The sequence below is a fragment of the Molothrus ater genome, chromosome 2 (assembly GCF_012460135.2).
Source record: "Molothrus ater isolate BHLD 08-10-18 breed brown headed cowbird chromosome 2, BPBGC_Mater_1.1, whole genome shotgun sequence".
Classification (NCBI taxonomy): Eukaryota; Metazoa; Chordata; class Aves; order Passeriformes; family Icteridae; genus Molothrus; species Molothrus ater.
The window spans coordinates 5,385,341-5,408,341 of NC_050479.2; the positions used below are offsets into that span (position 1 = coordinate 5,385,341).

Below are 23,001 nucleotides of genomic sequence, written 5' to 3' on the forward strand. Positions count from 1 at the left end.
TCCTCAGATCAAAGCACTCCACACAAAATAGTTCAGCAAAGAAAGCTGAGGCAGATTTTGGAGTGCACTGAAATCGGCAGCAACTTTTTATCAGCCTGGAGATAAAGCAATACTGCATTGTATTGGGGTTTTTCTTTTTAAGGAAGGGAACATCTTTGTTTACAGTCATTTTTGTTTATAGAACAAGCTTGTTTTCAAAGTTTTCTTAAAAATGTAAGGACTGTTCCAAAGCATAGTTCTGGGCTGCATTTGATTAGGGCTCCTTCCTGCTTTGACAGATAAAAGGTCACTCTGCTCAACTGTGTGCTGCTGAGGGGGTTTGGTGAAATCCCAGCAACAGGAGTGGGAAGGAGCTGTTTTGGTTTGAAGTACTGAGGAAAAGAAACACCTTTTCCCCTACCTGCATTTTTAAAAGCTCCTTGGATTGTCAGTGCTGTGGAGAGAGGCAAAGGAGTTGCTCAATCACCACAAAAAGCTCCAGTGCAGCATGGGGTGAACTTCTGTGGCCTACAAATATTCTTGGAATGGTTTGAGGGTTTCCAGTCCTGCTATAAAACTACACCCTCACTGACCTATTCCCTTTTGCCAGGCACACAGACAGGCCTTGGTTCAAGTTCAGAAAATAAACACCAGCAAGTGACTTCAGGTTTAACCACTAGAAATAAATAGTTCAAATTCCAGGGAAAGGACTGTTGTCTTCCTCTCTGCAGCAGTGGTATCCACTCCCTTTTAATGACTTGTGTTTTCCAGTTAGACAAGGTAGATTGGAAAGCATCTAAAAGAAGGATTTAGACCTTTCTTTCTCTGATCACTTTGCACAGAGCCCTTCAAAGCAATGCCCAGGCACATGTGGTCTCACAACTGAAGCTCAGGAGCTGCTGTGTGCAGAAAAGGAAACATGAAATGGAATAGGAAAGGAGAACTTGTAGGAAGAAGAACAAAAAGGCTTGAGCCATCTGCCAGATATCACATCTCATGTCACTCCCACGCACCACAATCTGTCATGAGTTCAAGTGTTGGAAGAAAATTTGGGTTTCTTCCAGGAGAGCAGCAGGGTGAGGATCACAGGAGTGCCTGCAGCCAGTGGAGATCACTGTCAAGGTCTATCCTGTGCTGGGGAAAAATATCCCTCACAGGAATAGGAACTGCTATCTGATCCTTCAGAAGTTTAATACTGACATACAGGATCTGAAACCAACCACTGAAGGCAGTTACCTGTGTCCTCCTCAGATTTTCCTCCAGTGAGAAAATGGATTAGAAGTGAACCAATACAGGCTCCTGCTGCAGATTCAAATTTGTGAAGAAATGTTGGAGTTTACACGGCGTCTGCAAGCTTCATCATGGGATCATTTCTTTTTCACAGCTAGCAAAAGATCTAGTCAGAACCTTTTCCTCCTGTCCTGTCTGGTTCACAGGCAGTGTGAATACAACCCTGTTTCTGGTGGTATTTTACAGAATCTGCACACCAGCAAACTCTACTCCTAAATAAAAGCTACACTCTGAGGCTGAGCTTCCTTAAATGCTTCCCCAACTGCTTTCCCTAGAGCCTCTCTTCAATTAAATAAACACAAGAATCACCAAGTTTTAAAAGCCAAGCCACCACTCCTACCCAGTATCAAAGCACTTCAGATGGCAGCTTCTCACCCCTTCCTGAGACACAAGAAAAATCCTCATCACCAAAAATCCTCATCCTCATCCTGCACCACTGCACTGGCTGTCCCAGGTACAGCCCAGCAGCTTTTCACCTCACACCTTCCCTCAGAAGACTGAAATCACAGGGTTTTCATCCCAGCATGGCATCTAGGTGAACTACCAAGAAATTTGCCTACCTGTTGCTCTATTACTGACATTCAGCATCTTCCATGGAGAAAGGGAGAAGCTGTCAGCAAACCAAGCAGCTGGGCCCCACATCTGCATTTGAATGCAGAAATTCTACATGTCCAGACACTCCAGAGAGAACCACTCACAGTGCACAGGTTAATTCTGAGTACTTTTAATGGACTGTACAGATTTCCACACCTGGTTTTGTGAAGGACATGATATTCCACATGAACATGACACCATCTGGCAGATGAACACATCTTCTGCCCCCCTGATGAAGCAACAAGTGGTCCTGTAAGGCTCTCACTGATAACTTCTCAAGAAGATGTATCTCTTGGATAATTAAAATGGAAAAGTTCTCGATGAAAAAAGCAGGATACACTCCAAATTTTGCTCCCAGGCCTCTGGAATGATTTTCACAGACACCAGTATGATCATATTGCAATGGAAGGAGCTTCCAATAACACAATGTTGACTGACACGTTTTACTTTTACTTTGCAGCATACAAAATTAACTTTTGCACTTCTTCCTACAGAGATATTCCACAAGTAGGAAGTAATGAATTAGAAGCTAGGCAAAATCCCAACCATATGAACCAAAGTTAAAGGATAAAAACAGAGAAGGCAAAATCTCAGCTAAAACCTCTCATACCCAGCAAGAATTTTTTTCTACACTCCCTTTCCCGTACCCAGGCACACTAAGTTAGTTACATTAACAGACTTTAAAAAAAAAGTTTTAAAAAAAAAAACCCAAAACAACTCAAACCAAAAGTAATAAAGTTGCATCCACTTTAATCAGCGTGTTTCCACCTGAAGAAACAGCCTGAACACAGTAGGCAAAAAGAACATCCTGTTTCAAGCAAAAGACCATCTCCAATATTCATATAACGTGCATCAGAGATTCACAGGACTGAGCCACTAACACTGTATTCTGCTAGAAAGTTTAGGTATGTTGTAAATGCATTACTTGCTGCAAACAGGATATTGCCATTTCAGCCTGCCTGAAAACCTGAATAAAACTTTAAACCAGTCCTTTTGCATAATTAATTTTTCATATAAAAACAGTCCACAGTTGGATCACTTCCTTTCCTCAAGGCAAAGGTCACAAAGCTCACATCAGTCATAGTGATGGCTCTTCAGTCTTCATCTTTTTTTTTGCCTGTCCACTGGAACTATCCTGCAGATCCTGCTTTTTCTTCTTCTGCTGCTGTAACTTTTTCTCCTTCTTCTGCAGGTACTCATCCATGTTATCAAAGGAGGCCTTGTACAGGTGGCTGTAGCAGCTCCCTGCACCAACAAAACCTGGAGTTGGGCAAAGCAAGGTGTTTAATTAACACAGCTGTTAATTCCCTCAGAGGTCTCATTGATGACTTCCTGGACTGTAATTTTAGATAGTGGCATTCCAGTTCATTTACTGTGGTCCTATCCACTATATCAATACCTTCCAATACCCCCAGGGGCTTCAGGAGAGCTGGAGAAGGATTTTCACAAAGGCATGTAGTGACAGGACAAGGAGGAATGGCCTTAAACTGAAGGTGGGCAGATTGAGATTAAATATTGGGAAGAAATTCTTGACTGTGAGGGTGGTGAGGCTGTGGCACAGGGTGCCCAGAGAGGCTGTGGCTGTCCCTGGATCCCTGGAAGTGTCCAAGGCCAGGCTGGACAGGGCTTGGAGCAACCTGGCATAGTGGAAAGATATTCAGAAATTCCATCCCCATGGCAGGGGGATGGAATGAGATCATCTTTCATGTCCCTTCCAACCCAAACCACTCTGTGATTAAATATCAACATTTACACTGTGTAAGCCTGATTTGTGTTGGCAAGCACCTGTTCAGCATTCATCAGCCAGGCACAGCCTCCACATTAGGCTAAAAAATTCATACAGAGTCAAGCAGCTCACAGTGAAGCAAAGAGAGGCCACAGCTCTCCTCACACACACCTGGACACTTGCAAATTTCAGGGCTTCTGTTTTTCAGCTGCTGATGTTGCTCCCTGAGACCCAAATACTACAAAGGGAGTTGCCACCTAACTGTGCTTATCTAGCTTTTCTAGAGTATTAACTTCAAAGAAGGACAAAGGAGCAGACTTCAAATAGTCATGTTCTATAGCACATAGGTTCCCAAGCCTTTGTTCCAATGTTACACCTTCTGTGAATTCAGGGTAATATTCCTCACAGCATCCCCAAGACTGCAGGTTTAGATGAGTTTAGCAGGGAACTAACTGCTATCCAAAAATCCCTCATCAGATTGTTTCTGTAGAGAACACAGAATGAGACCAGCTGGCTCGGTCCAGATTTCTAAAAAATTGTTGGAATAGCACTTGACAAAGCCAGTTATCTCCAGTTCTCATCTTTTCCCACTTACCAAAATTCACAATCTTTAAAGGACAAATAAAGAGAAATCCAGTACCTGCTAAGGTCTGGTCCTGAAGCTAAGTGTGCTGCTCCACAGAAACCCACATGCAGCATCCCCCTGCTTCTTGGCACACAAACAAATCAAGTTTCCTTCTGTGGTACCCAGCAATGCTCAAGCTTTCACTGTCAGGGGTGTTGCACTCATAGAGGCTTTAGTGGCCTTTGGCCCTGGGAGAAGTTGCATGCTGCCAGTTTGAACAGCCACGCTGCTCTCCACGTGACCAGTCTGCACTAAATCCTCTCCTGGGATCAGTTACAGCACAATGCCAAACTGGTTAATGTGTACAAGGGGGAATGGCTTCAAACTGAGAGTGGCTTTAGATTCAACATTAGGAAGAAATTCTCCCTGTGAGGGTGGTGAGTGAGGCACTTTGAACAGACTGCCCAGAGGGGCTGTGGATGCCCCATCCCTGTAAGTGCTGAAGGCCAGGCTGGATGAGGCTCTGACCAGCCTGGACTAGTGGAAGGTGTCCCTGTCCACAGCAGAGAGTTGAACTGGGTTGTCTTTAAGGTTCCTTTCAAGCCAAACCATCCTGGGATGCTGTGATACTTCCAGATTGACCATTACATCCTAAATCCTACAGAATAAAACATCCCCCAGCTCTTGTACATCCTCAGACAGGTGAGAAAAGCTTATAAAAGGACAATATGCAAGGATTGGGACTGAACACAATGTAATGATCACTTGTTTCAGAAGACATAACTCCCTTTAAAGCACTAATTATGCATTGGAATAAGTGCTCATCAAGTGAGCCTCCCCTTACTAATTAACACTAATGAACCCTGTCATGTGAGCTGTGCTCCTTTCCCAGCTGCAGATGAGCTGGTGACTGAGTTTCCACGTGCTAATTGTGCCCAGAACCTCTGCCCCTGCCTGCTCTCTCTACTCCTCTGTGCTCATTTCCACCCAGCCCTCATCCTCCTAATTATCTGCCTGCCTGTAACTATCAAGTCTGCAACATCTCCATGCAAACATCTCCCTTCCAAAGGAACACCTGACTTACAAAGACTGCACCACCTTAATTATAATTTAATGACCAACTTAATGAGAGCTACATGCTAAACCATCCAGTACCAGATATTAAGGAGACTTTACACCAGACTGAACATTTCTGCAGCTCTTCCATCTTTACATATGGCCACCATGAGCAGACCATAAGACTGGTGGGATCTGTACCATGTTTTTTAAGGAAGATTCCAGTCTCCCAGCAAAGTGCAGGATAGAAATTTCTGTGAATGAAGTTTCAATACCTAATTGATATTTTAGAACATGACACAGCCCTTCTCTACCCTGCAGCCACAACCACTGCTATAGTTTCAGCTGGGTGTTTTTTATAATACAAAAAATCCTGGAAACATAGGGTGAGTCTGAATGAGAAAACCAGGCATTATTTTTCTGACAGAGACTGGGAGTGGGGCAGGAAGCAAGAACAAAATGAACCAGCCAGACACAAAGCAATGTCATCTGTTGTCCCATCCAGGGTCACACCTTCCAGTCACATCAGGCTCCACGTCCTGCCCTGCCAAGGTGAGCCCATCTTTACAGCAGAGCTGTTCCATCCTGTCTCCACTGCACCTGTGATAAAGTCTCACACCCAGGCAGGAGACAAGACAACAAACACCAGTTTTTGATACCACAGCAGTAAGGCAGACTCCAGCAGCTCTGCCAGAGGCTGTTTGATGCATTCCTGTGATAAGGTGTCTATGGAAAAGTTATAAGGCTGCAATTCAGCTTTAAATACCTCCATGGTTCTGTGATAACAGAGCCCTCAACACACTTCATTATCTGCACTGACTTCCACACCAGACAGAGTGGTGAAACTGAGAAAAGACTGAGTGACTTCAAGAGCCAGCTGAACTGACCTGAACTCCAATCTTGTTCAAAATCTTATGCTTCAGCTGTAAAAACTGTATTCCCTGAACCTTTAGGCCAAATTTCTCACCTTCAAACATTGTCCAGTTGTCTTGAATGTATTTTGACATCTTCTGTAATCCCTTGTCATCAGTTACAGCCTGGGAAAAGAAGGAAGGCTGCATGTTATTTTGGGATTAACAGACAATTTCATGTTCCACAGCATGCTGAAAATGCACCAGCTCTCAGAAGTGTGTAGTGAAACAGAGCAGGTGTAAAACCTCCATGATCTCTTCCAGGCTCCTTTTTTCTAGGACTGTTATTGAAACCTGGCCTGAGAGCTCAAGTTCTGCTAGGAAAGCTTTGCCATTTGAACAAAGAAATTGATTCCCACTTGCTAATCTGTGAGGAAAAGAAATATCCCAGGGAACACATTAGGGTCAAAGAACACACTCAGAAGTTTCATTAAAACCTCTTCACAACCAGACCAAAATTAGCTGGGGACTTACAAGGATAACAAATGAGTTTCCAGTTTTTTAATAGGCAATAAAAGAGAACTTGATAGCACCTAACCCAAACCTGATTCCCTGTTCTCATTGAAAATAAAAGTAATTCCCTTACTGCTTCCAGGATACCTTGTCCTGGAAAGGATCCCTCAGAGGCGGGCATAAGGAAAGCTGGGTGGGAAGAATTCCTGAGCAAATCCAAAGGGATTTTGTTGGTTTGTGGTTTTGGGTTTTTTTTAAATCATCAAGTGTAGCCCACAGAAAGCTCAGGCAATGGTTTAAAGCAGTGAGTGCTGACTGATCCTGCTGTGGCAGATGGCAGCTTTAGCTCAGAACAGACAGGCTGGGGTTCACAACAAGCTCCTGACACATGTGCATCACACACAGGTGAGAAGAATGGGATGTGTACCTATGGCTTTTACTCCAGACAGAGAGAAAGGTGCCTTTTTAGCTTTCATGGAACAGCAAACTCCACTTCTGTTGTGGCCTCAAGACATCACCAAACACTCAGGATTTTCAGCATTAAGAAAGTACCTTCCACTGTCCATCACATGCTCTGTACATAAGAAGAGGAGCTTCCTTGTCTTCCTGCAAAATCCACAGGTCTCCCATTTCCTCAAATGCAATGTCCCAGCCTTTGTGTTTCAGGGAGATCTGCTGTTTGTAAAGCAGCTGCTGGGCACTGGCATCGAGCTGAAAGATGTAGACTGTGGGAATACTTTTGAAAGGAAAAACTTAATTACCATTATTACCAAATCCACCTACAGCCATCACTTGTACAGCAAACTACAGACACCCACTCCAATTCCAAACAGAGCCAAAGCAAAGTGGCTGGAATGAGCACTTCAAATGCTGTTTGCTTACATGATCTGAGTCAGGAGCTGTAAATACCCAAAGTGTCAAACAGCTTTTCAAGTGTTATGTGAAAGAAAAAGCAGCCAGTGCTGCCTCCTCTTTAAAAGAAAGGGTAGTAAAGGGAATTTCAGAAGGATTACTAAGGACTTTTATGAGGAGTGTTGCACTGTGACTCACTGGCCTACAGGGCTGCACTTGAAGGTAAATATACAGCTGAGCACCAGCCAAAATAAAACATCCCCAGCTCTTGTACATCCCATCCTTGTGTTTCCTCCAGTGATGGAAAGGCATCACAAACCCTGAATCGTTTGTTTGAACCATGTTTGAATCACAAAAATTAACTGAGCCAGGTAACCCTTGCACTCCCCACTGCACTCAGAGCAAGTCCAGGACACAAAGGCTCCCTGGGAGGCCACAGGCATTCCTGGACATCTGGAGATCCACAGTACCAAGAACTCCAGGCTCAGGGCAAGCTGCTCATGCCTTTGCAGTAGCTGTGATGATTTTAGGCATTACTCCATGTGCTCTTACCTGTCACACAGAATGGCAACATAACCACCTTGACAGCAGTAGGTTATTCTTGACACGGTGTATTTCTATTAGGAATAGAAAAAAATCATCCTTGTAAGTTAAGGCCATTTATGGGCAAAAAATTCACATTCCATTTCACTATGAGCCTTTAAAATTTAGCAGATGTCTTAATTTACAGCAAGTTAAGCAACTTAATTACCTTCTAACTGCAGTCAAGGTTATTTTTGTACCAGTGTTTGCTGTTTTATAAAGTTTTCCACACTTCTCCCTTCCACACTGTCCCGAGATCAAATGTAAAGGTGTGAGTGAAGTACTCTTAGCAGACAAACCAAAAGATGAAGGAAAATACACCACCTCCAAACATTCTCTCCTGCAATGCTAATGACAAAAACATTGCCATTAAGCCTGCTCAGGCAGAGTATCACTCCAGCAGCTCAGACATTCCAAACACAAGCTATTAGCTGCTGCTCTGTTTGTTAAAAAACGAAGATAGTGATGCATAGCTAATATCCCCAATATCCCTGCTGTGCTGCCTCTGTTCCAACCTGAGTCTGGGTGAAGCTATCCTGCCCCATGGAAAATGTGTTCTGAACAACAAGGAAGGCCTGCCTGAGGCCATTTTCCTCATTAAAAAAAAAAACCAAACAACAACAAAACCAACACAAAAACAACAACAAAAAAAACCCCCACATCACACTCCTGTTTTATCTGAGAGAAGCAGCACCTTTGCAGCACAAACCACTCTACTTGGAATATAAAACAACTGATTTGAGGTTCCTGGAGTGGGAAGAACTTGGGAGGAGTAGAAAAACTGCAAAATGATGTCCTGGGGTGCTTTTTCAAAAGTATCTATTATATAATGTGAACAGTAAAACTGCAACAGCAAAAGGCTGGTTCTCAAGTGTATTTTATAAGCAGTGACAACACCAACACTGCTGATGACTAAAACCTTCCAAGTAGAGAAGCAGAGATTTATTTCTCTTAGGGCAGGGAAAATACATCTTTTTGACACTCTGCTGGCAGAATTCTGATGTATCTTCAAATATTCATTTTTTTAACCTCCACCTTCTTCCCTAACATGACACTGGTGACTGGACAGAACCTCTGGTTCCCTAAGTTAGGGTAGATTTGGGAGTTACCACAGGATTTTACCCTTGCAGCTACCAGATGATGTATAGATATTGTCAGGGTGCTTGTTTCACAGTTTTGCAATCCATGTAGGAAAGCAAAACAAGCTGTACAGCTTCCAAAAATTCAAGTCAGCAAGTTTAACACCAGAAGGTAACCATTTTGTCAACAGCACATGATGCAACCACTAACAGATAAACCGACTGTGGGAAAGAAAATTAATTCATGGTATAAGAGAGCTTTAAACATTTTTTTTTTTCTCCAGCACATGAGAAAAATTGTGTGATAGGATTTCATAGGGGGAAGCAAGAACAGCATGCACACACTTTTCACTCATCTCAACCACCTGTTTGGACAGAAGAGGAGCACTTAATAAAAATATTATCAAAAGGACTGATATAGTTCAGAGCTCCTGGGAACAGATGGGACTGATCTGCTGCTACTCTGCAGAGATATGAAGTTATTAGTCCATATTTAACACTGGGACCCAGGACCCCTGTTTCACACAGACACAAAACAAGTAGCAGGTAGGATGAGTGGGCTGAAGCAGAAAGGTTCTGTGTAGCTAATGTGGCTAAATGCTGTTTCTGCAGGATGGAGCCACTTACAGCACAGCTTTGGAGTAGAACTGACAACTCCTATTTACTGTAAGCCATGAGTGGGTTCTTCAGACACTTAAAGGAACAAGCCAAAATAGATTTTATATATATATATATGTATATAAAAGCTGAAACCTGTGCTATTTATTTCTAATAACAAAGCTCTGCCTCTCTGCCTGTTGCCTGACAAACATGCAGGGAAGTGCCCACCTACACAGCCAAGAGCTTTGTTAGAGAGACAAAGGGCTCTGTGAACTTGAATTAGGCAGCAGCTCTCTCCCAACCCCACTGGAGGAAGGAGGAGGAGGCTGTTTTGATTTAAACCAGGTTTTATTCACAGCTGGAGAGAGACAAGAAAATGCTTCTTCTTTCCAAGTTCTTTCCATGTGTGGGTAACTTAAAAAATCAGCAAAATGAATGCAAGACCCACAGCAGTATCATGGTCAAGGACAGGGCTATGAAATCAGTTAAGGAAGGGCTACAAGAACATTCTGTGACAAACAGATGTTCACTTGATACTCTCTGAACTCAAGACAGTATTTATATGGCACTGTTATCAGCCTGCCAACACCTTAAAATTAACTTTTGATGTCATCTGTGAGAAGAGGTGACCCTATAAAAAATTAATGTACTGGTGCATTGGGGTAGAATTGTGCAATTTATGTTCTGGACTTTAAACAAGCTTCTGCTGTCAAGAGGATCAGATGAGGTGAAAGCTCTGAAGCAGGAAAATATTTATATAGCACTATGGAATTAAGAGAATTACTCCCATTCTAGTGGGAAAATGAACTGAGGATCTGTAAGCCATCAGCTGAAACCAATGCTACACTGCTCAAAACACTCCTACATTCCCCAAACAGACACATATTCATCATCTGCCAAGCAAAATAAGCCCACATTTTTATTGCTCACATGACCCACCATTACTGATGATTCCATCCCCATTGAGCTTCAAGCTGTGTTTAAAGCTCCAGTGCATTCACACTGGCTATCAATGCTAAAAATGAAATGTGACAATACAAAAAAGAAAGGAAAAAAAGAAAAAGAGAAAAAGCACTTCTATCCCCATCTGATCCCTGGCTGCAGAGTCCTTTGCACACACTGCTTGTTACAAGCTGCAAAGTGCTGGCTCAAGAGATGGTGTCCTTAAATTCACACCATGAATGTCACTCTAGGTTGGGGAGATGACCTGTGACATACCAGGATGCACAGCATGACTGAACACTGTCACCAGATGCCACCTCTGGCGTTTCTAGCACTCTGATGCCAGCAGAACACAAGTTTTTTTCACTGCAGAACACCTGTGAGAGTGAGCAATGTCCAGGACTTCAGAGAGTCAAGTCACAGGCCACCAGGTGGCTTCCAACAGCACCACCACACGTGGCAGTGGATGGAAAAACTGCAAAGCACTGCAGGAATAAGGTTTATTACTTCATTACTGTGTTCTATTTATTAACCCACAGTCTATGGGCTTTCCCTTTCTGTCTCTGCTTACTCACACTGGGGTAAAGAAGCTAAATGGAGACTCCTCAAGCAAAGGGCACCTCCAATTTCTCCTGAGGTTATATCAGCATGAGGAATATCTTATGGAAGGGATTTTATGGAGGGGAGACACGGCAAATATTACTAAACTACATTTAAAAATATTCTAAGAGAGTTGGAGAGGTTCTCTTAGATCAGCTCCTACCTGCAGCAACAAGTTTTTTGACATTTGTTTATCCAATGCTACATTCAAGGTTTATTATACAGTTCAATATTATTTTTTGATTAACTTGTTTGGAATCAGAGTTCAGATCAAGCACTGCTAATTTACTCACAAGCCATCTTAACATTGCTAAGCCAGTCTAAGGAACAAATAGCATTTTTAATATTAATCCTAGAATCCCCCACTTCAGTTAGTTGCTTACTTGTCCTCAGTGATCCTACAAATCTAGAAGGCAAACTGTTTTAAAATAAACCCATTATTCCCCCTAATACAAATGCTCAAATCCTGCTGCACCCAAAGTATCAGTGGATATCAGTTAGATGGGCTTGTCACCCAATCTTGTACATTTTTCACTTGCCAAAAACCCCAAGAACAGCTTTTTCAATGATTTCAAGCCCTGGCATCAAGGTGAAAAGAGGCAGAGACCTTTGAATGTGTGTGAGAGGTGTGTGCCTCAGGTGTGTTTTCAAGAAGACTCCAGGGTCCAAGGAGCAGGTTAAATTGTCCATATGGACATCACCCTGAACCTCTGCTAACAGGAACCCAGGAGCCCAAGCCTTGGCCAAACCCAAGATTTCCAGTATGTAAATGGGACAGCTGTGATCAAAGAGGCTCCCAGCTGCTGGGAGGTGAAGCACAACACATTTCCACCACCAAAACCACCACACAAAGGAGGGAAAGCAGAATTTTTCAGTTCAGTTTCTGCCTGGATATAGATTCCACAGTGGATTTGCCTGCATGGCTTCCCAGTCACTGACAACTGGGAGGCAGCTGTGGTCTGCAGGGAAAGAAGCGTTCTTAGAGATTCACATGAAAAATCACACACAGCAGGATGGGTGGTGAGGAGAACTCAAATAACCCAGCAGATGAGTAGGTGGTTAAATTCCATGCATGCAGCAGGGACAAGGACAGTGCTATTTCACTGCTAATTGGTCTTATGGCACATTAAATGACAAAAATAAAAAAAGAAACAAAACTACATTTCAAGCACTACCAAAACAACTGCTCACATCAGGTGAGGATCTCAAATCACAGCAGCACCACAAACTTGTGTGTGTGAGACTGCTGATGTACAGACTGGAAGCTCAGGAGAGCTCCAGTTTTTGTAGGACTCACACATTTAAATTCTGGACACTGTCCAGCTGCAAGAGAACCTAAAATAACAAGGCCAGAGTTTTGACTCCACAGGGCACTATTGCAGGTCACTGGTTAAAAATATTACAAAGCTTCTTTTTGCTCAGAAAAATTGCAGCTTTAACACTTGAAATTCTAAGCATTTCAAAAAAATGGGTGAATGTTTAGATCTTCCCAGTGTCACAGGTTGTTTTCTACTTAGGAGACTAGAACACCTGGGGTTTTGGAGAAAAAATTTCAAGTGAAGGCTTTGTCCACTGTGCAGAACTTAAATTTGGGAAGAATTAGAAGCAGCTTCTTTTGATCCGTGCTTGGCACAGTTTAGAAATTCACACAAAACACAGGAATGGATTTCAGGGACCGTCTTCCCAAAATCCCAGACTGTTGTAACAGCTTTTTTAAGTTCTAAAGCCAGTGACAGAAGGGGAAATGCAACCAAGACATTTGGCAGTGCCAAGGATCAGGAGCACAGCAAAAGCACTGGCACTCATGGACATACCTGGTCTGGTTTGGTTGCCTGAGGCTCACAGATGGTACTCAGCTGACAGCAGTGCACTTCTTCTCCACTTTTATACTGCCAAAGTCTCAGAGTGGAGTCCTGGACAGGTGGAAGTGGACACAAGTCTGTTACTATCAGCACTCGGGCAAAGAGAGGCCATTCCTGGCCTTCAGCTAAACCCTGTTTCCCTGAAGAGCTCCCCACAGAAGCTGCTAAATAGTCACCTAGTTAAGACCTCAAATTGCAGATAAAGCATTTTAATTAACATAATTTCCCCCTGCATTCTAAATTATTCAATCATGCTAATTTTAATTCTCCTTTTGAAGTGGAAATTGGGGAGCTGGAGGAGGGCATTTCAAGCCTGTCTCAAACAGCACAGTCATGCATGTGCTCAGCATTTTAATGGCAATTCTTCCAGGCTGCCCTTCTCTGCCCCATGCTCTTGTTATCAACCAAATTGTCATTTGATTTAGCAACCTCCTGAAGAGAGACTAAACACCTCTCTGGAACAACAAAGCCAAGAGCATTTGCTAGGAGTGAAATACAGCCATGTGCAGCACTAGCACTAGAGCTGTTTCAATAATTAAGAGGGACAAGAGCCTTAGGGAAGCAAGAACAGCAGCTGAAACCAAATGGCAGGAGTTACTGTGATCTTCACAGGAAATATTATTTGTTTCCTGTGCAGTTTTGGTGGTCTGGGGAACAAAGAATATTGTTTCCCTTCTTTTAGGCCAGCTCCATCTCTGTACAGATGTGGCATGGCAGCAGGATGCCATCAGTTCAGGAAAAGGGCTGGGGAGGGAAGGGAGGGAACATTCATCTCTACAGTTCTCACCCAAGAAGGCAATGTCTGTGCTCCAGAGCAAGAGTTAATGGTAATTTCACAATCCCAAAGATTCCTTTTACTATAAGCACAGTAAAAGGTTCTTAGTGATCCTGCAACAGAATGGCTGAACACTGAACAGAACCAAGAAAAAGGGGGCAGGAGAAGGAGGAGGGAGGTCATGCTGCAAACCATGAGAGATTATTCCAAGTATCCCAATCAATTTGGCCAAAACACAAGTATAAAGAATAATTTAAAAACCCAAACATATAAAAAACCAACACTTTTTGGAAGAAATTGCAATACATACCCCAGAAGCTGACAACAGCAGGTCAGGACAGTTGGGTATTACAAGTATTTTGCTTACAAACCTAAAGGAAAAGCAGTCAAAAGTTGAACTCTCTTGCTTGACACCCTGATCTTTAAACAAGCACAGTAAGAGAAAACAGCAGTTTTAAAGAGAACCTTACAATAAACAAACAGATTTTCCACATCAAGATAATTAGGAGGAAGAAGAAAATGTCACCAGTACTTAGTAAACATGCACTACACAAGCTACTGACTTTCTACTTAATAAAGAATTACATTTCCCCATTTGCACTCAGGAAATTCTACTGACTTCCTCCCAGCTGAGAACACTGTCATTTAGATCAAAAAGTGCCAATGGAGACAGATTTACTCAGGTAGCAAATTCCCCTTTCTCAGTTCATGATGCACATTAAAAACATGAATCAACAGATCCTTTAAAACAGAGCAGTGATGGCTCAGCCTCCAGAGCACCACATCTCCCCAGACACAGTTGGGACATGATTTTAAAGGAATCTTTAGAGAATTTTAATGTGGCAGTTTACCAGTGCCTACATTCAGCCAGAAGTTCTGTTTTCCAGAAGTTGGTGATCCTGTTTTGTCTTTGGTGAGCGGTGGTGACCTGAACTTCTGGGGATCATTATTATCTCAGAGCTCAAACACAGTGAGCTGAGCAGAACATGACCTGAATGGGACAGTCTTGCCTTTGAAAACAGGCACAGCTTTAAAGCCACAGAGTGAAAAAATAAAAGGAAGAGATTTGATCACTGTAATACAAACTTCCAGGACAAAGCAGGCACAACAGATCCAGAAAGAATCACCATGAGTCCCACTAAGAGAAAAAATCCAGGACTGTGAAATGAGACAATTATTGCTTTATGTAACCCTTTTTTATTAATTTCTAATTTAAATATTTAATTTTGGAATACATTTCAATTAATTTATACTGCTTTTCACCCTGCAACCACCAATGAACACCTTGGACACTTCCAGGGCTGGGACATCCACAACTTCCCTGGGTAACCTGTGCCTCACCACCCTCATAGTGAAGAATTTTTTCTTAATATCTAATTTAAACCTACTCTCTGTCAGCTCAAAGCCATTCCCCCTTGTCCTGTCACTCCAAGCTCTTACAGAGCCTCTCCATCTTCTTGAATGTATTTCATAGTGCAGCCTCCAGCACACTGCAGTCTCGTGTCCAGGCAGATATGTTCTATCCACCCTGGTGACACAGCCAGGTTTTTTTGTCTTACCACAGAACCTAACCAGTCTGAGTTCTGCATTGAGATGCCATAAATTTAATTAGAATATGTTCAAACCTCTAAAGACAGTTCCTAGGGATTTCCCTTCCTAAGACTAAGAGAGGCTCCATCCTGAGCTAGCCATTTCTGGAGCCTCTTGTGACCAGCATGTGGAGGGAGATGATTCTGCTCCTCTGCTCTGCTGAAGCCCCAGAGGTTGTGTCTGGAGTCCTGGCTACAAGGAGGACATGGACCTGTTGGAGCAGGTCCAGAGGAGGCCACAAACACAAGCAGAGGGCAGGGAAAGAAGTGTTTTTAGAGATTGACATGAAAAATCACACACAGCAGGATGGGTGGTGAGGTGAAATCAACCCAGCAGATGAGCAGGTGGTTTAATTCCATGCATGCAGCAGGGACAAGGACAGTGCTATTTCACTGCTAATTGGTCTTATGGCACATTAAATGACAAGAAAAAAAAAAACCAAAACTACATTTCAAGCACTACCAAAACAACTGCTCACATCAGGTGAGCATCTCAAATCACAGCAGCACCCCAAATTTCTATGAGACTGCTGATGTAGAGGCTGGAAGCTCAGGAGAGCTCCCAGGGTGCACCTCTGCTGTGAGGAAAGGCTGAGAGAACTGGGGGCTGTGAAGCCTGGAGAAGGCTCTGGGCAGACCTTACTGCAGCCTTCATAAAGGGGGCTTTATAAAAGAGATGGGGACAGACTTCTTTAGAAGGACCTGTTGCAATAGGAGGAGGGATAACAGGTTTAAACTCACTGTAGACTCAGACTAGATATAAGGAAAAAAATTTTTTACAATGAGGCTGGTGAAACACAGGTTGTGCAGAGAGGTGGTAGAGCCCAATCCCTGGAAACATTCAAGGCCAGCTAGGACAGGGCTCTGAGCAACCTGATCTTGCTGAACATGTCCCTGCTCATGGCAGGAGGTTGGACTGGGTGACTTTTAAAGGCCATTCCATGACTCCACCACAGAGCAAGCTGTTGTTTAATGTATTCATGGCAGGGGGTTGGACTGGGTGACTTTTAAAGGCCTCTTTCCACCCAGGCCATTCCATGACTCCACCACAGAGCAAGGTGTTGTTTAACGTGATTTGAGGAGATTTCACCCACTGGGAGTGGATGGAGGTGGCTGTGCAGGGAATGGCTGCACACAGGCACACAAGGCACTCACTCTCTGTGTCCCATGCAGTAGGACACAATGCTGTAGGGAGCCTTGGTCAAGCTGACTCTGATCTTCTCATCTCTGTCTGCAGTCAGGATATATTGGTCATCAGCACTCAGGGCCTGTTGGCAGAGGGAGAGCTTTAGTGCCCAGCAGTTCAAGGCTTGAAATTCTCCTTAACTAAGAAAAAAAAAATCTCCTCACCCCAAAAGGCAGGTATAGACACAAAGCCACTTTTTTCCACCAACAATGGGAGGCTAAATCTTTGTGACAGTAATGTTCTCACTCACTAAGACGAGCAACACTGACTTCCAGGTCCAGTGAAAGCCACTGAGCCCCAACAGTAGAGGCTGCAAGACCCCTTGCATCTTAAAATGAAACTCATCACATCAAAGAGCTGAGCTGACATGGCAGAGTGGATGAACTCCCACAGACACTCTGTCACCAAGACTTCTGTGACTGTAACATGAAGACTTTTTCAACACCCATAAGCTTTTATCCTTACCAAACTCTGCCAACACAAACTCAGTAGGAAGAAATCTGGACCACATTTCATTTATATAATTAAAAAAAATATAAAAAGCAAACCAGAAATCTGGGACAAGAGCAACAATGAGAGCACAAGCAGGAATGCAGGTTTGTAAATACACACACTTACCACATCCATTAGCAGAGAGACATGACCCAGCTCAAGTTTTCCATCAGCTTTGGGTTCTGTTATTGAGTAAGAATAGACATCACCAGACTTATCTGCAACAAAAATCTTATCCTCTGCAGCTGTGATAACCAGGGATGTGCATCTCCTGTTCACAAACCTGAAAGACAAATGGCACAGCTTGAACAGCTCTGGATGGCAGCTTCAGCAAGCCTGAAGTTAAACAGACCAAGAGGCTGGGCAAAAAGTTCTCAGATGCAACATTACTGAAATGGCAGCAATGAGAGTAACACTAAGGGGCTGAAATGGCACTTTTGAGCCCAGTAAATGAGTGACTGATGTAATAGCAAACACCTGGGCTGGGGAGAGGAACAGGAGACCATTAAAAGCTGCATGACTGCATTTTGCTTTGGTATTTTCTCAACTGAGCACCTCACCCAGGCAGCATGCCAGGATTCTAATGAAGGCTGGTAGACTTCCTTGCACTCTACATCATAAAAACATGAGTTAAACACCTAGAAAAGACAAGGCAGGATTTGTCCTATTAGGAGTCCTTTATAGCAACACTTTTAGAAACTGTGTAGGAGCTACTCCAGTTACCACTCCGTACTGCAAAGGGAAGCCCTTGATGGAGAGCCTTGGAACTCTTTTCTCCTCATATCCCAAGTCACAGAGCCACAGGCTCTGTGCTCCTTGTCCAGACAAAGCTCTGAACTTGAACTCTGAGTTTCCCTCATCATCTGCCACCATCCCATAGTTCCAGCTGCCAGTGTAGTAGGTATCAGCTTTCTTACAACTACTCAGATCAACATAAGAACCACAGATGCCAGAAAACACATCCTGAGTGCTAGCACAGGACTGTGGGCACCAAGGATCATAGGAATGGATATTGATATTCACCTACTCTGAAATTCAGTGGCCATGTGGAGGGGCAAGAGGACAATACACTATGCTTCAGGTAAGAAGAGAGAAATTCCCAGACTTTTTAGTGGCTGTTTAAAGGAACATCACAACAACAGGATCACAGGCAACACAGCTCCAAAAAAGGTTACTCTGCCAACCAGAAAGTCCTGCTCCAAGTTCACTGTACCACCTGTGATCTTGAGCACAAAGATTCAAAAGTTCCCCTTTGTGTGACACAAGCTGACTCCAAAGGCCAGCACTGTGTGAGACCTTTACACTGCTTGCTACAAAACACCAACACAAGTCACATAGCTCAAACTTTGGTATTGTTATCCATGCAGAAAGCCTTTTTCCTGTATTCCCCTTTTCCTAATATGAGGTAATGACATTCCAAAAAAATCTGTGGTCCTAGTTAAACTTTCAGCAGAAACTAAACACCAAACCATTATTCAGTGGCATGGTTACAGGCAAGACACACACAAGGCTGGGCAGCAGGGAAGGCAGGACACAGAATGAACAGAATTTCTGGTTTTATCATAGAACATCCTGAGCTGGAAGGGACCCACAAGGATTACTGAGTCCAACTCCTGGCCCTGCAGAGGACACCCCAACAATCCCACCATGTGCCTGAGAGCATTGTCCAAACCCTTCCTGAGCTGTGTGAGCCTTCGAGCTGTGAGCACTTCCCTGGGGAGCTGTTCCAGTGCTCAACCACTCTGGGTGAAAAACCTTTTCCTAATACCCAACCTAAATGTCCCCTGGCACAGCTTCATGCCATGGCCACTTCCTCACTACAACACTTTAACCCCAAGGGTCCATCCTGTATCCTACACACAGAGCCAAGCTACAGAGACTTGAATTGTTTTGCAACCAGGGTCTCACATTTGTCAGAGACCAACAGAAGCAGAGATGCCACATGCTCAGGTACTTTCTCAGGAAGCCCTTCACAATCCTGGTTTTTCTACAGAGAATTGTCACAAGCAGCAGCAGAAAACTTGGAACTGGAGGACCTCTGGTGGACAGCTACAGGCTGTTTCCTCAAGAGGAATGTACTGAAGAAAAGCAGCTGCAGCATCTCTAAAGACGTGCTTTTTGAAAAGATCACAAGTTTTTAGAAAGTTCACAAACTCCCCAAAACTCCTCAAAATCAGAAGGAACAGAGAATGCACTCACTGAACTGCTTGGCATCAGTCTTACAGCCCCAACCCCAGTGTACCAGGAGTGGGCAGAGTTTTAGTTCTTAAAGATAAAAAACACTGTGTTTAGGATAAGGAAAGATATTATCCTTCCTTGGACAGTGATATTAAACATCTGCACTCCCATTCTTGGTGAGGGGAAGACCACACATCAATTTTTGACAAATACTCTGAATATCCAAAACCATTAAATTTATCTGTGTGAAGGAATTAAAAAAAAATAAATAAAGGAAGCTGAGTAATAAATATCAACATCCTAAATAATCCAATTTTAGACCTCTAAATCCATCAGCCATAACTCCAGTTCCTTACCTGACACTAAGACATTCCCAGGAAGGCTTTGTCTGGAACAGAATCAGGCGTTTGTTGTCATCTGTCAAGGCAAAATAACCTCCTGATGGGGAGAAGGCAAAAGCCAGGATGTCATCACTTCCTTTATCTGTCCCTTTTCCATCCTGCCTAATAGAGAGAAGGGGACCAACAGTTCACAACCTGATAGCTACAACATTCCCTCAGGGGGTTGTTCCCAAACCACCAGGAGTGTGAGGAACTAAGTAAAACTTTGTATTAAATGCTTTTATTTCTGCTTGAAATGTTGGGCCAACACGACATTAATGCAAAGAAATGAACCAAGACAAAGGAAACTGTCAAGTCTAAGCCTGGATCAAAGCCTGTTTAGAAAACAAAAATTTTCTAAAAAGTTTTCTAAAGCTTTTCTAAAAACAAGATGCTGGCACATCTTGATATAAATTATGAGGAAAACAGTAAAATGTTTCTTGTTTGCCTACAAGTAAAACAATGTCCAGTGCTTGAATTTAAACTAAGAAAAATACTTTTTTGTGTATTTTGAATTCTCATGACTTATAGAACAGATCTGGAGGAGTACTTATGTAAGTGGTTTGTGGGTTTTTTTGGTTTTAGATGTCTAACAAAAAATGCAGGACTTTTCCACAAATGTCTTGACTGACAAGAGATAGAATTATTGAATTTGATTTTGCCAGTGCTGTTTTTATTTTAGAAAAAAAGAGAAAAAAGGTGCATAGTGGAATGAAACTCTGGATGAAACAGAAACAAAAAACAGATCCATACATATCCATCAGGGTTAGCAAAACCAACCCTTCACCTGCTCAAGGAGTTATCCTGTGGCTTCCTTCTAGTTATCCTGTGGCCTTCACAGCCACACAAGCTCAGGGATGCACCCTCCAGAAAAGAGCAGATTTTCTCACCCTTTCTCTCCTAAGGGCTGCTTCTCTGCACTGCTGCAATCGTACACGAAGAGACTCTCATCACTGCAAGGAAAAACAAACCTAAAATTACTGGAACTGGAACAACCATGCTTAACTATGGAGAGTGGCAACTCTTTTGTAAAACTCTCTCATTTTAGTTATTGGGCACAACTGCCCCCCATCTTAGAACCACCTCTGCCCAAGTGGGCTCCCAGAGTGCTACAGCTGTGGCAGAAGCTTAAAATTTTGGACTGTGTGCACGTGTCAAAAAGGAAATCCTCCCCTGCTGGTGAAGTAACCCTGTATTTTGCATAAATGTTATTTCTGTCAGACTCAGCACATCTGCCAGTAGCATTTACCCAGTCACAGAATCACAGATGGGTCAGGCTGGAAGGGACCACAGTGGGCCACCAGGTCCAACCCCCCTGCTCCAGCAGGGCCATCCCAGAGCACACAGCACAGGACTGTGTCCAGATGGTTCTGGAATATCTCTAGAAAGGGAGACTCCACAGCCCTCTCTGGACAATCTGTCCAGTGTTTGGTCACTGCACAATAGAAAAGTTCTCCTCATGCTCAGGTGGAGCTTCCTGGGCATCAGTTTCTGCCCCTTGCCTCTTGTCCCACTGCTGGGCACCACAGAGCAGAGCCTGGCCCATCCTCTGACACCTCACAGAACCTCAGAATCATCGGGGTTGGAAAGCACCTCTGGAGATCACTCAGTGACCTCTGGAGATCACCCAGTCCAACCCCCTGCCCAGGCAAGGTCACCTGGAACAGTGACACAGGGATGTGTCCAGATGGCTCTGGAATGGCACCAGAGACTCCACACCCTCCCTGGGCAGCTGTTCCAGAGCTCTGCCACCCCCATGTAAAGAACTTCTTCCTTCTGTTGAGGTGGAACTTCTTGTGTTTTATTTTATGGTCATTGCTCCTCACCCTGTCACTGGGCAGCAGGAGCTGGAAAGAGTCTGGCACCATCCTTTTGTCACCCACCTTGGAGATATTTACATGCACCTTCTTTATGGACATAAAATACACCATTATTATACATGTATATATGTGTGTATATATATATATATACACAAAATAATATTGTATACATTCTAGGCATTTATAGTTTTAGCTATAATGCATGTTTTATGTATAATAGTGTGGTTTTATGTATAATAAGATATGCTTTCTGCAAGTTATGTACACATATACACTAAGTTATATATAAAATACATATGTGTATATATGTGTGTATATATATACACATATAGGGTGTGTGTATATCTATATATAAAATAATATTATATACATTCTAGGCATTTATAGTTTTAGATATAAAGCATGTTTTATGCATAATAATATAGTTTTATGCATATTAATGTGGTTTTATGTATAATAATGTATTTTTATGTATAATAATATATGCTTTCTATAAAAGTTATATACACATACACACTATGTTATATATATACAATATATATGTATATATATGTGTGTGTACATAAATATAAAATAATATTGTATACATTCTAGGCATTTATAGTTTTAGGTATAATGCATGTTTTATGCATAATGTGATTTTATGCACAAAAATGTGGTTTTATGAATAATAATGTAGTTTTATGTATAATAATACATACTTTCTATAGTTAGGTACACATATACACTATTTTATATATATATGTATAAATATATGTATGTGTACATATATATAGGGTGTGTGTATATCTATATATAAAATAATATTGTATACATTCTAGGCATAGTTTATGGTTTTATAGTTTATATATATATAAACTATATATAGTTTATAGTTTTAGGTATAATGCATGTTTTATGTATAACAATGTCAGTTTATGTATAATAATGTGGTTTTATGTATAATAAGATATGCTTTCTATAAGTTATGTACACATATACACTGTGTTATACAGCTATAACATATATGTATATATATATGTGTGGACACACATATATATGTATATATATGGTGTGTGTTTATCTATATATTCTCTATGCTACAGTTTACCTGGGGAGGCAAACCATGACGGAAAACCGCCAAGGCTGAAAAGTTTCAAAGTGCTGTTTCTGTACTAGAAAACGCTGCCGAGGAGCCGGGAAAGGCACGACCCGCAGCAGGGCCAGCAGCTCCGGCACTGCCCCAGCACCTCCCCTCAGCCCACACGGGCCCCTGCGAGCCCCCTCAGGGGGCACCGGGCGGCCTCGGCCGCTCGGACTCGCCCGGCCGCCCCCTTCCCGCAGTGTCCCGGCCCCGCACGCCCCGCACTGACCCGCCGTGGCCGGGCCGCGCCGCCAGCAGCCGCCCCCCGCCGCTCGCCACCGCCAGGGCCCCGCGCAGCGCCAGCGCCGGCCGGGCCCCGGGGCTGCGCCCGCCGCCATCGCCGCCCGCCATGCGCCCGCGCCGCCAC

The 23,001-nt window shown here is 43.1% G+C and overlaps 1 protein-coding gene across 1 annotated transcript; it reads right to left on the reverse strand.

Moving 5' to 3' along the window:
• Positions 1-1,977: 1,977 nt before the first annotated feature.
• On the reverse strand, positions 1,978-22,985 carry WDR4 (WD repeat domain 4). Its single transcript, XM_036388394.2, has 11 exons — positions 22,864-22,985; positions 20,582-20,644; positions 19,668-19,814; positions 17,260-17,416; positions 16,611-16,723; positions 14,177-14,237; positions 13,044-13,142; positions 7,979-8,043; positions 7,127-7,310; positions 6,178-6,247; positions 1,978-3,123 (listed from the first exon to the last, which is right to left on the reverse strand). Exons 1-11 carry the CDS (start codon positions 22,983-22,985, stop codon positions 2,942-2,944), a joined length of 1,263 nt encoding a protein of 420 aa, XP_036244287.1. The 3' UTR covers positions 1,978-2,941.
• Positions 22,986-23,001: the final 16 nt, after the last annotated feature.